At 30.5% G+C, this 16,660-nt stretch overlaps 4 protein-coding genes across 4 annotated transcripts; 2 read left to right on the top strand and 2 right to left on the bottom strand.

Annotated features, from left to right (window-relative positions):
- Positions 1-312: 312 nt before the first annotated feature.
- LOC126770723 (uncharacterized) lies at positions 313-1,330 on the top strand. The gene is made up of 2 exons (XM_050490245.1): positions 313-630; positions 854-1,330. The coding sequence occupies exons 1-2, from the start codon at positions 351-353 to the stop codon at positions 1,147-1,149; spliced, it is 576 nt and encodes a 191-aa protein (XP_050346202.1). The 5' UTR covers positions 313-350; the 3' UTR covers positions 1,150-1,330.
- Positions 1,331-1,539: 209 nt separating this feature from the next.
- On the bottom strand, positions 1,540-5,656 carry LOC126770720 (dual specificity mitogen-activated protein kinase kinase 4-like). Its single transcript, XM_050490243.1, has 8 exons — positions 5,398-5,656; positions 5,122-5,314; positions 4,588-4,740; positions 4,028-4,172; positions 3,267-3,436; positions 3,067-3,196; positions 2,751-2,971; positions 1,540-2,430 (listed from the first exon to the last, which is right to left on the bottom strand). The coding sequence occupies exons 1-8, from the start codon at positions 5,429-5,431 to the stop codon at positions 2,247-2,249; spliced, it is 1,230 nt and encodes a 409-aa protein (XP_050346200.1). The 5' UTR covers positions 5,432-5,656; the 3' UTR covers positions 1,540-2,246.
- A 1,238-nt stretch (positions 5,657-6,894) lies between these two features.
- Positions 6,895-8,642, bottom strand: LOC126770721 (DNA-directed RNA polymerase I subunit RPA43). Its single transcript, XM_050490244.1, has 4 exons — positions 8,343-8,642; positions 7,815-8,006; positions 7,388-7,540; positions 6,895-7,308 (listed from the first exon to the last, which is right to left on the bottom strand). Exons 1-4 carry the CDS (start codon positions 8,519-8,521, stop codon positions 7,008-7,010), a joined length of 825 nt encoding a protein of 274 aa, XP_050346201.1. The 5' UTR covers positions 8,522-8,642; the 3' UTR covers positions 6,895-7,007.
- A 2,144-nt stretch (positions 8,643-10,786) lies between these two features.
- Positions 10,787-12,217, top strand: LOC126770733 (28S ribosomal protein S7, mitochondrial). The gene is made up of 4 exons (XM_050490258.1): positions 10,787-10,977; positions 11,079-11,273; positions 11,585-11,819; positions 11,928-12,217. Exons 1-4 carry the CDS (start codon positions 10,904-10,906, stop codon positions 12,144-12,146), a joined length of 723 nt encoding a protein of 240 aa, XP_050346215.1. The 5' UTR covers positions 10,787-10,903; the 3' UTR covers positions 12,147-12,217.
- Positions 12,218-16,660: the final 4,443 nt, after the last annotated feature.

Below are 16,660 nucleotides of genomic sequence, written 5' to 3'. Positions count from 1 at the left end.
GACAGGCATCTGAGCCTGACTACTGACAGCGAAATTCGAAAGTAGAACACGACAAATGACAATTGAAATTGACACCAAATGAGCAGTAAGGCTTCTGTTACAAATTACGTAATTTTTATTCATCATCACCTCACCCTAATAAAAATACTGTATGGAAAATGGAAATATCATCACTCATCTCAAAATAAAAAAATCTAATATATTTTCAAATACAAAAACCAGGGCCAAATAATTAAGTATTTTAGAAAATTGAATTTCGGAACGCAATATTATTGTGACATATATTCAAAAATAAAATCTAAGGTTATTTTATTTATATACTACTTGAGATTTTAAGTCATAATTAAGTCATGCTTAGCAGACTTAACTATAGATCATTGGGTATTTCGACTATGTTGCCCACAAGATTATCCTATTTATTTCGGAAAGTTTCATCTACAGTGAAAAGTCAACCAGAGCCAATTAAGTTTGATCCTGTTTTTACATTTCCTTTTGTAAAATATATTGCTTTAGTTAGTAGGCTCAAAGTATATCACTTATATGGATCGTGTATTGTAATACCTAGCAGTGGTTTACTGGAACTTTTGAATTTTGCCTCTGAAAATACATTTTTTATTGCTTCATATATCGGTAAGATTATTACAAAATTTGTTGTAAAGTTTAGACCTGTTAACCATTTAACTGGTAGCATCAACTTTTAATATATAAAAAAACGTGTTATTTAAATATATCTACTAACTATGTCACATAAATCCTGAGGTAATAAGAATTGCTAGCTTAACACAGACAGGAGCAAAAAGGCTTTTACTTATAATTTTTTCTTTTAACCTTACTAAAATATTAAAATTTACAGGTATCACAGGTGGCGCAGTGTTATCATTATGTACACTCCCTTTTAAAAATATAATTGGCCAGCTATATTTAAGTCAGGATAATAAATTTGTCAAAATATCTTCAGTGGGATTTTCAGGACAGAGAATAGATAGAATTGTGGATGTAAATGACTGGATACCAATATTAGATTTAAAACCAAGAACAATGGATGCTATATATCTTAGACCTGAACTTACTGATGGGTCTAAGTACAAATTATTTGTGAAGTTTGGCATTGTTAGAGATTCAAAGAGAATGGGTCAAGTACTGGAGTAAAGAAACAGCCTGTAAATGTCCCACTGCTGGGCTAAGGCCTCTTCTTCTTCTGAGGCTTTGGAGTTTATTCCACTACACCGCTTCTATGGGCGTTGGTGGGTCTTGAAGTACTTATACTATATAAAATATTTAAGTCTGTAAATAGTTATCGAAGAAATATATAATAAAAAAACTGAAAATATTTTTTAGTCATTCTATTTCTTAACCAAACAGTATTCATTATAGTGAGCCAAATTACATGGAAATTGAAACTATCAATTGCATGTATTATCGAACAATTTTTAAGGTGTGTTGCCGCCATATAAAAATGGTTGCTATGAATTTAATTACTTACGTTTAATTATTATCTGTCTGTATATACAAATTTATTACAAAATTACATCTATACATATCTTGTTTATTAGCTACAAGCAATTCACAAACACAATCTAAAAATAATTTCCAGTCACAAAACAATGCTAGGTCCCCTTGTAAGCAATTTACTTTTAATTTTTTATTATTATTAAATATCATATATTTTAAACTGCAAAATAGTATGTAATTTTTTAACTTTTTTTTTCACAAATATACATTGTTTGCATTGTGCTGTAAAATAAATAACAGATTTTATATCTTTGGAGTCAAACAAAATTACATCACGATAATGACTGTACAATAAACATACACCTTGTTAAAAAAATATATATATGATCAATAAACAATACATATGAACAATAAAAAACACTATAAAATGGGAACCCAGAATTTTTAATGTAAGACCATACAACTATATTGTAAACTTTAAACATGAAATATTTTATATAAGTGCAATTAAGTTATCAGACAGATACTATATGAGAATTTTTCTACTTTTCCTAATAGTATTTATAAACTATTATTAAAATTATATAAAATATACAATACAATAATTTGAACTTCGCATCTATCATAATGGTTTATACACCATTTATTAGGCAAGCTAATTTGAAAAAGTTTTCATTAAAAAAGAAACAATTGTGGGTAATGAATGTGATGATTGAAATTGGAAAGTGCATAAAACCAGGTGTTGATAAGTTACACTTGCAAGTACTTCTAAATCCAACTGGTGTAACTTAATATTAGTCTATCCATGCCTGAGCTGGTTGGTCTGTAGTAAAAGGACTGACACCATTACGTTCCATAGCATCCAGAATTTCACATACATATGCAGCAACATCTACTCGGCTCTGATCAATACCTTTAATAAATGGATGCTCTAATAATCTATTGTATTTTGGTCTCTGTGTTTCTTCTTTAATGAGGCTGTAAAGAAATATGCTTATAAATTGAAAGTTAACTAATGACTAACTTATACTATAGATTCAATTTTAAATAACGCTTAAATCAAACTTTCCAACAATTTTACAAGAATTATCATTGTGAGTAATTTACACATGTTAGATTGTCTTAACATTTTGTGTAAATGATATGTTCTATATTTTTGTCATATATATATATATATATATATATATATATATATATATAACTAAATGTAAACACAAAGATAATTGAGAGGGGTCTTATCAACCTCAAATAAGTTTTTTACACTTCCAGTTATGATAATACATATATGTTTAACGTACCAAGTATTAACAAAGTTGACAAAATTGTTTGAAAATATGTTATTTTTGTTAGTGAGACGAGGTGGGTCTCCTTGAACAACTTGTTGTAATTGTTCAAAAACTGATCCCCATCTAGGATATGGGAATGAGCCTGTTGCCACCTCCATCAAGGTAATACCAAGAGACCAGACATCTGATCTAACATCATAACCTCTGGCACGTCCGGGATCAATTCTCTCAGGCTAAAAGAATGCAAGAGCATTAATTACAATACTAAATGATGCAATTCTTTTTACATTAATCTAACTATCAAATAAAAAAAGATTTATTAACTTACTGCCATATAAGGTCTACATCCTGCATCTCGTGTTCGTGCTATTGAATCAACAAGCTTACCAGATATACCAAAGTCACAAAGCTTTATATTGCCTCTTCTGTCCAATAATATATTTGAAGGCTTGACATCCCTATTCATTTGAAATATATTAATTATATACCAGTATTTGAAATCATACTTTTACTTTATATAATACATACCTATGAATTATTTTTAATTTTTCCTTCAAATAATTTAAAGCTTTCACAGTTGCTAAAGTTATTTTAGACATTATGTTTTCAGGTATCCGTGTTTGCATCCTTTCACAAATGAATTTATAAAATTTGTCTAATGAGGTATCCATTAACTCCATGCAAATCCAACAATCACCCTGTAATAAAAGTTAAAAGATAGAAATTCTTTTTGATATTGATGCAGATATAAATAAGTACATCATCATCATCAACAGTCAATTGGTGCCAGCCAGCCAGACTGCTGAATGCAGGCCTCTCCTAAGGTGCGCCAAACTACCAGCTCCCTGCCTACCGCATCTTGTCGGGTCCCCCTCCTTTAGGTCACGATTCACCTGGCTGGAAGGTGCCCTACAGTGCTTTGTCTTTGCTTTTGTCGATCCGTGATCTTCCTCAGGACTCATCTGATGTAAAGGCCATTTGTCCCTTGGCATACGTGAACAGCCTACTACCACACAAGCTGCTAATTTACAAGCTATGTTAGTTAACTCCGGTTTGTCTCCAGACAATCCCATCTCCGAATTTATTCTTCAAAGTTAACCCGAGCATAGCTTGCTACATAGCATAATGAGCAAACTTGAGTTTGTAGACTAGTTCCGCAGTTAGCGTCCCGTATGTCATGGCAGGTAAGATGCATTGGTTGAAAACTTTCATCTTCAAACATTGTGGTATAGGCAAGTAATAATAAATGAATATTACTATAACATAAATATTATGTACATAGCACATACCTCTTTAAACAGTGCTCCATAAAACTGTACAATATAAAGACACTCATTACTCTTCATGACTACTTCCAGATCCATTAGTAATTGTTTCTGTTCCTTTTCATCCACAGTTGAACGAATGCGTTTAACAGCCATTACTTTATTGGTCCTAAAAATTTTTTTACATTTAATAATAGCAAACAAATGTCTTGAACATTTAAATAATAATAATGTAAACACTTAAAAACACAAAGTAACCATATGACTGAAAATTTTCAAAACATTGATTTAGCTGTTATATTAAATTATTGTTTGTATCCTTGATTGTATACTTTAGTAGTTAGCTTTCTAATAGTTACTAGCCCAAGTCAATATTATATATGCAAAATTGAGTTTTTGTTTGTTACTCTTTTACATCTACAGAATTGATCATCAAGAAATATTGCATATACATTGTACAGAAAAGGACATATGATACCTAACACCTGCAAGCCGCTATGCCTTCAGGGTTGCCTTTACATGCAGGTAGAAACTACTAATAATATAATTTATTTTAAAAATTGACATCATTTCATAATACTTACTTTCTATGTACCATTTTATTGACTGCTCCGAATGCCCCTCTACCTATCTCTCCAAGATCTTGCAAATCATCTGATGTAAAGTCATATATGTCAGTAGCAGATAATTGTAATTTTCCTGATGATTGCATCGATGGATAAATCCTACATCTATCTCTGAAAATAAAATATTCTATATAAAATAAAGTGATAAATATCAGAATCGTTTATTTAGTTATATTTAGTAATATTTTATTTAATTGTATAATATATTTTATACAAATTCAATACATTTATATCCAAAGAAAAAATATATATTTCTTGAATTCTAGAATTGTTTATCGAGAAAAATATTATAAGATATGGTTTATAATAAATACAGGGGAGATAATTTTAAAAAGTGTTGGTAATAAATGTAGTAGTACGATTTTTACATTTATAAGATAAGTCAGACTTTTGATGTTTCCCTCATTCATGAGATATGTGTATGAATGTAACTTTTATTCATATAGTTTTTATATGAACACATTTGTGTCAAAATCCTTCAACCACATTTACCTTGTATTTTCTGGTAAGACATCTCTAATTGTTCGTGATGGTATACGTGATTTTTGAATCGACGTATTAGAAGAAAAAGGCATAAATGCAGCAGTATCACTTGATGGCCCACCGATCTGAAGATTTAAAATTTTTCGTTTTTCTGTACCAAATAGGCTCAGGTCAGGTTTCGGCATACTTGGCCTACTTGGACCTGAAACGTTTTTATATTTAAAAAGTTTTACTAAATATTTGACGTATACAATAATCAACAATGTTTTGTCATTTGGCTTTTACCTTGATTTGACGACACTTCGCCATTCTTCGACATTTTTAACGATTAAGGCAAAGTAATCAGCAAGGGTATTTACTCCTTTTATTTAAGTATTTAGTACTAAATTCTCCATTAGAAAATAACAATAAAAATTTGTTTTCATAACAAGAAACGATAAGATGTCTCGTACAAATTATGCATCGTAGATGCTAAGGATTTTTAATAACATAATCACACACAGTACACAACAGCACAACACACGGCAGATTTTGACAATTTGCAAGCAGTGTTGCCATTGGCTATTAATTATAACACAAAAAAAAATACGTTTTAAAACTAGACTAACATTATACCTAGTTCACATTCCACAAAAGATGGGATTAATTTTATCACATATTTGATGTATGCTAAATGATATGCTATCTTTATTTAATCACCTAAACCTGATACATTTTTTGCTCAAGACAGTTGGTGATCAAAATGGAATAAATGGTGTTATTCCAACATAATTATGCAGTTGGTATGAGACAGAGCAGTTTGTATTTGTAATGACTATGTTCTAAAAATTTGACCTAGTAAGTAGTGCTCTATTATCGGTTTATTAAAACGAAACGAAGAATATCTGGAATTAAAGTCGTTTGTAAAATTTGCAGACTGATGTGGCAATGGGCTTATCATGTGTGGCCTTTAGAACAGATGAATCCAAGGGTGAAGACCGGCGATCGATAAATCAAAGATGAACCGAGAACTTTGGTGCGCCATTGGATACCTCCAAGGATGCGTCAAAGTTCCCGTGAACTTCAGCATGGCAGATGTGTAGCAGTGGACTGCGAATGATTCGACCTCTTTTCTGTGAATCTTCTATCTTTTGTGATTAAGCGGCTTGAATTATACGTAGTTTTTACACGAAATGGTTATATAGCAGTGCTTCTCAAACCAAAAAGGTTTGAGAAGCACTGCGTCCGACGGCGTGGTATGGAATATGGGGATGGTGGCATTTTTTTTATTTACTCGGTAGGCCGTAAGCAACATTTTTTTACGCTTTAGAAATTCGCATCTCAAAATTTTAATCGGTAACCACGGATTTCCCCAAGGGGAGGATTGGTACAGAGAGGTTGTACACCTCCCTCCCATACTCCTCCATCCCACTTCCCACCCAAAATCGAGATGCAAATTTCTAAAGCCAACAAGAATGCCGTTTTTGCTGGCTAATGTTACAATTTAGAGACTTATAGTTTTTACACCTTTTTATATCAATTTTCATCAATTTTATTGTTATTGATCATATTACTTATGTCTTATCAGGTTTCACAATAAACTTTTATTTAGGGAAATTAGGAACAAACTGAAGGGAAAAGTCAAGTACCACTATAGTATAGACAAATTCTTCAATTGTAAGATTTTGTAGGGATGTGCTCTACTTTTTTTTTGTAAATCAATGGTATCAATGGTATTCTATTTAATAAAAAAGTGTATATAGTCAGCTTTATGTATATTATTAAAATGAAAACCTTGTAAAATTCATAGTCAACATTCTATTATGGTAGTAAATATGAATAAAATACAATTATAAAATATTATTAAGGCAAATCAGATGAAATGCATTATTTATAAATACTTTATTTAATTTTAACTACCCAATCTTTTTAATTTTCTTTGTTATTGATTGTTTAACTTCTGTGTCATGTGCTTTATGTCTTTTACTTTTGTTCTTTTCAGAGATATTATTTAAAACTTCGTCAGTGACTTGTTCATTGCAGTCTTTTGCTGAATTGCTTGTTCTTGACTTCTTTTTTGATGACATAGGCTTTCTATCTCCATCTTGTTTTTGATTTGGTTTTGTTTTATCAAAATTAATATATGAAACATTTATTGAATTTGCCGATTTTGTTTCAGTTGCTTCATCGTCGCCATCTAGACCTATTTTGATCCACCTAAAACAAATTTTATTTATGTTAAATAAGGACAGAATAAGATTTTATATCTATCTTTAAGCATTAATTTCATTATTACCTTTCATCCAATTTTCCTCGTATATATGGTAAAGCTCCGTAGAGATCTAATACAACTATTTGAAACAGTACTTCTTGCCCCTCATTAATATTATTACCAATCCAGTTATAACCGGGTTCTTCTGTAGGTCTTGGAATAACTACATTAAAAACTCTAGAAAACAAATAATTATTTATTATGTTTGTACTTATGAATTGTGTTAACAGGATTTGAGTATAGTCTATTTCAATCACAGAGGAGTAAAGACAAATTAACAACTTTGACATTGAATTGGTATGCATATATATATATATCATTGGTCAAGATCTTGAATGGTATACTCATGTATATAAAAATTAGTGTACTTTCAACATTTTAAATATGATGTAATATGTGTATAATAATTGCACTGCTTGATGTAATAAGAAAGTATAAGAGTAATAATTACCGATGGATGAGTATTCCAAGGTGTGTTGTACTTTTTTTATTAACAATGCCCTTAAGTGTTGCTCCAACATATGGACGAAATATAAAATAATCAGCCTGTACTTGAAAATGGATATCAGCATTATCATTATGTATTGCACCTACATTTTGTAAAACTCGAAGATTCTTGTAACTTAATAGAATACCATCAAATCTGTAAATTTAAGGTTGTTAAAATGTTACTGATTTAGTACGATAAACGTATTGGCGAAAAGAGGACTCAAGAAAATTATTTTGTAAGATAAGTTTGTCACAATTAAAGTGATTTCTTATAATATTGTAATATATTTGTCTTATGTATTGGTACATACATATTACATAAAATAAATATATTAGGAGTAATGTAAATCTTTATTAACATTAAAAAATAGAGTAATAACATTTACGAATAATTATCTGTATAATTATGGTTTACAGTTTACACCATGTAGGCTATAGTAGCTATTGTTTCATAAAGAAAATGTGATTGTCTCGAAGTAATTCAACTTACTCTTTATCAAATTTGCCTATTTTATAATCTAATAAATTTTTAATAGAATCTGTAAGATTTCCGAGACACCATGGTTGTAATGCTAGGTTTTGTGTCACTTTTTTCTCAATGATACATGAATTTTTATCACTTGCTAACTTTCTAAGTTCCTTTAGATCAAATTTTATAATGGTTGACATTTTTAAAACCGTAATATCAAATTTAATTTCATTTTATTTAGAAATTCAATAAAAGTAAATAACATTTGGAATTATGACAGATCGAAAATAATGTGATTTTGTTTTTTTTCTTTTAATTTTTTTTTTTGGCTCTGGATACAAGTATTTATACTTTACAAGTTCAATATATTTTTGAAAGAAGGTGACAATGTGAATTGTTTTGCATTAAATTAATTGATCTCTATCTCTAGATAGATTGTCTCTATTAAAGCTGTAAATGAATGTTTATTAGTATATGTATTAACGTCTTTCAGAGTATATTTTGGTAATAATTTCTATTAAATAAAGTTAAACTATTACCATAATTCTTAAAGCAATGGATAATAGTTATCATTATATAATTATAATAAATATTAAGATATTTTTCGTTTTTTTATTATAACAATAAGAAAACGATAAAAAATTACGATGATAAATTTTGTTGTTTTAATAGACACAGAAAAAAATATGGTTATTATATCATTAGTTTTCATATGATTAATTATAAATATACAAATGAATAAGATAAAACTACTAACATAACAAAAACTACCAACATGTCCAAGAATTACAAATAAATAAATTATTGTTCATTGAATAATAATTTTGTCTCACACTTCAGTGTAGTTTATACAAACCAGACAACTGATATATACATATCGTAGACAGAGAAACTATTAGACTCAATGACGATTTCCTTACACACACTTACACAAGAAAGAGAACGAAAATTACGTTATTAATGGTTTAGACAGAAATAGAATTATCAAATCTTTTGTCCCTTATCGCGTAACTAGTTTTGTCAAGGTCGGCTACTCAAGTAGCGAAATAAACTTGACAAATGGTGCGTTCCTCGTGTTTATTGTTTAATTTTTTGCTTATTTTTATGTTATAAAGCGATTCTAATCCAGTGAAAAGACAGAGAAATAATCCTTATCATATCATATCGAAGGTTATACAATGGTGCATTATCGTAAGCGATAGCAAGAAAAAAATTGCCGGCGTGTGTTTTCACGCGTAAGTACGACGGTTTTGTCTCTAAATATAGTTTCTCAGTGATTTTTATTTATGCCATAGCATGACGCAACCTTATATTGCATTAAAATCCTGAAGATAATAGGATTTTCCAGTTTTTATCATTCATAACCTATAATAATCTATCATGCAAGTGCTGCCAGCGTCAGCTAAAAAAATGTCCCGTTTTTTGATAAAAATCTACTCGTTGCATACTCGTCGACAAAGTAAACAAATAAATACGATGTCCAGTAATAGTAATACTAAAGTCGTTACGTGTAAATATGTTACTTTAATTTATTCGTTTTCCTATTTATAATTTCCTAATGACAATATTATTTAACATTCTTCATTAATTTATAATATTATTATATTCCGAGTCAAGAGGTTAACATAGAAATATATGTGGCAACCATTCTTTATTAACAATTTAATTGAGTGTTTTAGATTTCAACATCTGAGGCGAATGCTAATTCAGTACCATATGAAGATGCTGAAGTACTATTGATAACGGAAACAAAAACAAACAATGCAACGGTTTTTAGGTGTAGTTGGATAACAAAAAAATATTTTAATTAAAAGAATGTATAATAAATATTAAAAAGAAAAATTTAATAACCTCATTTTGTTTTAATTAAATCCTGAAAATTATTTATCTCCCAAAACAGGGAATGCAGTTACTATGGCAACATTATATGCACACATTGACAAACTATCTTTGTCTCAATCGCGCCTTAATGGCCCCTTGTCCTATTAGTTTCTCTGTCTACGCTACATATACTACTTTTTTTTTGTAAATACATACTTAGATATAGATTAAGTATTCCCATAGAAATTTAATGTTATAATTATAAAATGACCTCATTGAGTGATAAGAGTGGCTCAATACCTGTCTGCCGGAATTTTTTGAAATATTAATAATTTGTAATTTTAATGGTAGCTAACAGACTAGACTGTATATTTATAAACCGCTGTTGTAAAGTTTCGGCTAGACCAGTAAATTATATAAGTAGTAGATAGTAGTGTTAATTTTATTTTTTGTAATTTTGTGTATGAGTCTTGTTACTTAAATAAATAAATTATTATTATTATTAATCATTCACAAAAAACGGACTTTTATAATGATAATTTATCTTTTCGAGCATCATACTATGTATTATAATATAGTACTATCAATAAACGACAGGTGAAAAAAAACTAACGTGACGTTTCGAACTACGACTATTAGGAATAAACGTAGTGAATGTACTCTGTGATAGGGAATTGTCATAATCTGTAGTTTTATTTTTAATTTGCATTTAAATAATAACTTTACAATAAATATTAGACCTTAACTTATAAAAGAGCAAAATGAGTAATTTCAGATATAAAATAGTTCCAATATCAAAATGTGTTTTCCAAACTCGAAGTCCAAGATCTAATATGTAAATATTTCATAATTAGTAACCTAAAAGATTTCATTTCAATATACTAACGGCTTTATTGTTTTATTTATATTAACGGGTCTTTGAAATATATTTTACAGATGGTCTATACTAATGCAGTACAGGTTTTATCCTAGACCGACCAGTTTTCCTGACTTCTTCCAAAATCCAATTTTTAGAAAAGAGGACCAAGCTAAACTGATTGAGACTAATGAATTAACTAAGTTAGCTGCTTTACCTGTAAAACCCCCTGCGGCTTATGAGACATCTTCTGTTTATCACGATCCTCTTGTTAAGTAAGTTGATGTAATGTTTTTGATACGCAATGGTTTTGTGATGTGTTATAAAATATTATATACATAGTTTATATTTATTATTCTCAATGCATCTATTTATTGTTTTAAATATAATTGATTACATTGATTGACTAATATGTCAATCAATAAAAATACAAGAATATATTTCATAAACAAATGTTAAGAAGTTTATTTAGCTTAATTTCTGCTAAAAACTTCCCTTGCATTGAAATAGATGAATATAAAATGAAAATATATCTTCCTAATGTTGTGACTAATGGAAACTTATGAAGATAATTGTCTGTTTTCAGTAAACTTATAAACCATGTCATGAAAATGGGTAATAAAAAACTGGCCCGTGATCTTGTTGAAAAAGCATTTGAAAATATCAAAAGGATACAGATAGAGAGGTACCATCTAGCATCTACACCTGAAGAGAAAGCACAAGTAGTACTCAATCCCAAAGATATTTTACACAAAGCTGTTGAAAACTCAAAACCATTATTACAACTTCTACCAATTAAAAGAGGAGGTATCACCTACCAGGTATACAGTTAAACTCTAAAATTACAGCATAGATATGTATTTTTTTAAAATTTTAAATATGTCAATTTGACTTTGCATTTCTTACTATACATTATATTCATTTTGTAGGTACCTGGTCCCATAACAGAAAAGAGATCACTATTCTTAGCTATAAAATGGCTTTTAGAAGCTACAAATGATAAAGAGAGAACAATACATTTCCCTGAGCAATTTGCATGGGAACTTCTTGATGCTGCTAATAACACTGGAAAAGTTGTAAAGAGAAAACAAGACATACATCGTCAGTGCGAAGCTAACAGAGCATATGCACATTACAGATGGCAGTAGCTTAAGATATGGTTTAAAGCATTGTAATTAAATTCTTGTAGATTAATAATATAAATTAAGTAACTATGAAATTGGATTTTGATTTCTCATTTGGGTATGAAGCTACTGAATGTTGTAAAAGGCCACAGCGGATCCACAATGGGAATGGGTTATTACTTCAGAAGTATATTATTTTAACTTTTAATTAATTCATTATAATATTTCTTATGACTTTCTTTTTATTAAAAATTATCAAAAAAATTGCTTGTTAATCTTAGTCAAAATCTTTATATATATAATACTTATTGATTGTCAAAAATCTACTACCATTTCAAAAGAAACAACACAGATTTAAAACGAATTGCCTAAAGAAATTTACTTTACTCAGACACCAATTCATTAATATGAGAGTCCCAACTCTTTTCACAATTTAGTACCCATAGTGATATCAAGAAATTTTGTAATGCTTCACTTTTTAACATGTTTTATAACAATTTTTGATACGTAGATAGATTTGCAGCTGGTTTGAGATATTTGGTAAGTTGTATATTTACTGTAAAAATAATACAAACTAAGTCTGCCATGCTCCTTGTACTTATCTAATGTTGAGACAAGATTTTCTACTCGATACGGTGCTTGCGTTGGTATTGCAGTTTCCACTTAAATATTCTGTTTTTGAATCCAGCAATGGCTTAGTCACTACACCAACTTATTTGGAAATAACTGCTATGGCTTCTGTTGTAGGATTTCATGTTTTAATTATTATTTTGAAAGTCTGTACATAACTCTTCTCATACTTCATACAGATAAAATAAAGATGTTATCCCACAATATTTTAAATTAATATTAAGGGATATAAGTATAAGTTTTTTTGTATTTATGTTAGATACTATATTGTTCTATTTTTACTTTCATTATTTATAATTAATGGACATGTCGGTACAATGTCAACAATTAGACGTTTGACAAGTTTACATGCTAATTGTAGTTGATTGGCTTTGGAATGCAAGACATTTTGGCCGTAGTTTTTTTTTTTTTTCTTTAGTACAAATAACTGTAGTAATTAAATATCTTACACTTATTTTTGTATTACTTTAATTAGTACTTTTTTTTAATATCCTTTTTATTATTTAAATGTTTCTTGTTTTTTTTTTTGGGATAGTTTAATAGCTTGTTATAATAGTTCTATAGTTTGTGGATACTTGTTGTGTAATTATTCATAATGCTGATGTATGCTTTTTTAGTTATTATTATTTTTTTTTTTTATTGTTTTCTTTACCGTGTCACTTAAATCTTTAAAATTGTATCCACTCCTATTGTTTATTATGATATATGATATGATTGGTATTTTCAATATTAATTTTAAAATGCTATCTCACATACTGCTGGCGGGTTAGAGATATGCCTTGGTTAGACCTTATATATATATATATTTTTTATTCATATATATTTTTATTATTTTATCTATTTGTATATATATATATATTTTAATTATTATTATTTTTAGAATTTATACATACATATAATAGTTGGTTGTTAATATAACCAGCATGATTTCAAACACTCAGTTTAAGCGACTCGAATGACAATAGTGAGTATCTTAGTGACGCAGTGCTCTCTAGTGATGATAGTTTTCATAGTGCTTCTATTCCTCTAAACTCTCTTTTAAATTCAACTTTCTCCGGTTTCACTAGAAATTTTAATGTAGTGCATATAAATGCACAGAGTGTACCTTCTCATTACCCCGATTTCCTGTCTTCCTTCGATAGTAAAAATATTCATGCCGTCCTAGTATCAGAATCTTTTCTGAAACCCTGCTTACCTTCAACTTCTTACTGTTTGCCTGGCTTTCATCTGATCTGGAATGATCGTACCGGTAAAGGTGGTGGTGGAGTGGCAATATATCTCCGTAGTCATATCCCCTTTACTATTTTAAATAAATCTCCTACACAATACTGTGAGTCATCTGAACATATTTTTATTGAAGTCTTATTCGGCCATCTCAAACTACTACTGGGTGTTTTTTATAGTCCATCCCTTACTATTAATTATTTTGATAATTTTGAAAATTTGTTGGAACAATTTAGTGCGTCTGTTGATCACACAATCATTATGGGAGATTTTAATACTTGTTTAATTAAAGATGATCAACGCGCCAAACGTTTTAAAAATATAATTAATAGCTGTAACCTTAATGTGAAGTACATTTCATGTGAAGTACACGAACGCAACTCATTTTTTTCCGAATTGTTTGCCATCGCTGTTGGACTTAATGGTTGTTTCCTCGCCTAGTCATGTTGATGCGCATGGTCAGCTTCCCGCTGAAGCCTTTTCTTAGCATGACTTAATTTATTTATCCTATAGGATACGACCTCCGCGGGCTAAGCCCACCATAGTCATGCGGCGAAATTACCAGAATTTGAATACTCCCAATTTTATGGCTGATCTAAACAATATCGACTGGACCGCAATATATAATGCCAACTCAATAGACGATAAAATGAGTATATTTAATTCCCTATTAAATGATCTATTGGATGTACATGCCCCTTTAAGACCTATCAAGCTTAAGCACCTACCGGCTCCTTGGCTAACTCAGGACATTAAAGCACTCATGGCAAAGCGTAATGCTGCGAAAGCTAGATACAAAAGAAATGCGACGAACGATAACCTTTTAAAATATAAGCAGCTGCGAAATCGTTGCAGTATGCTTTGTCGTGATGCTCAGCGTAAGTTTATTACTAATGCTATCGAAAAAAGCGGAACATCTAGGATATGGCAGTTTTTGAGATCATTGGGGATAGGGCGTCAGCGAGAAACGTTTCCTGCCAATTTCAATCTCGATGATCTTAATAAACACTTTATTTCCTCTTCCTCTCTAAACAATCAGTACAAATCCATCACACTCAACTATCTCCATTCCTTGCCAATCCCTAGCTATCCTCCTTTCCAATTCAGTCCTGTTACCATGGGAGAATTAAAAAAACACATCCTATGCATCAAATCTGATGCAATCGGTTGTGACGGAATTAGTCGAAAACTTATACTTCTTACCCTTAACAGTATATTGCCTACTTTATGCCATATATTTAACTATTCTTTATTACATGGTGCCTTTCCTTCTGTATGGCGTAAAGCTCTCGTGATTCCTATTCCTAAAGTTTCCAATCCTTTGCTTCCTTCTCATTTTAGACCTATTTCTGTTCTTCCATTTCTTTCAAAGGTGTTAGAGCGTGTTGTTCACTCTCAACTAAACCAATTCCTCACTATTAATAAAATCCTGTGCCCTTTTCAATCTGGGTTTAGATTAGGCCATAGTACAGTTACAGCTCTTGTTAAGGTATGTGATGACATTCCTTGACTTTTCAAATGCCTTTAATAACATCGACTATGACATATGCTTGGCAATCCTAAGATCGCTAAGCATAGGTTCTACTGTCATTGAATGGTTCCACTCTTATCTGTTTAACCGACAGCAATGCATAATGGCTAATAATAAATATTCATCCTATCTAGATATTCCTTCCGGTGTCCCGCAAGGTGGTGTGCTCTCTCCTCTTCTCTTTTCTATATTCATTAATACTCTCTCTTCACTTATTTCCTCCTCTTATCATCTATATGCTGATGATCTACAAATTTACGTTACCGCTCCTTTAGACAGTATCGATGAGGCAGCTGCAACCTTGAATCATGATTTGGCAAAGATATCCGAATGGTGTAAATCTTACGGTCTCAAAGTGAACCCGAGCAAGTCGCAAGTGGCTATGTTTGGCAGTCATAAGCTTCTGACGAGGGTCCAAGTTAAACATCTACCTCCAATCTTATTTGAGGGCCAAATATTACACATGCAAGAGACTCTTAGAAATCTTGGACTACTTCTTGATGCTTCCTTTTCCTGGGTACCTCAAATCACTGAAATGAGTCGTAAGATTTTCGCTATCATTGGTTCTTAAGGCGATGGAAAAACCTATTGCCTATCAAGGCAAAGATCAGTTTAGCTAATACGTTCCTGTTACCAATACTGGACTATGCTGATGTCTGCTACATGGATTTAACTGAAGACCTCCTAAATAAATTAGAACGGCTGCAAAATATAGCCATAAGATTTATTTTTGGCCTGCGAAAGTTTGATCATGTCTCTGAGTATCGGTCTCAGTTAAAGTGGCTGCCAATCAGACTACGAAGAAATCTACACGCCTTATCTCTTCTCTACTCTATTATTTATATCGATCACACACCATCTTACCTTAAAGAACGCTTTAAATTTGGTTGCGACAGCGCACACAACCTGCGTTCTTCGGATGATAATAAGCTAGTTACTCCCTGCAGCCGGACACAAACCTACAGTAACTCTTTTACTGCAAAAACCATCAAACTTTGGAATGCACTGCCTACAGATATTCGGCAGTCGAATTCATTGAGTATTTTTAAATACCGCTTGAAAAGCTATTATTTGTCCATTTCCAAGTAAGGTATGTATGTATGTATGAAATAGTATGTGGTTTATAATTTATCTATATATAATTTTATACTCT

Source organism: Nymphalis io, chromosome 9, assembly GCF_905147045.1.
Source record: "Nymphalis io chromosome 9, ilAglIoxx1.1, whole genome shotgun sequence".
Classification (NCBI taxonomy): domain Eukaryota; kingdom Metazoa; phylum Arthropoda; class Insecta; order Lepidoptera; family Nymphalidae; genus Nymphalis; species Nymphalis io.
Note: the sequence above shows the minus strand (reverse complement) of the source record. Positions and strands in the feature narration are given on the sequence as shown.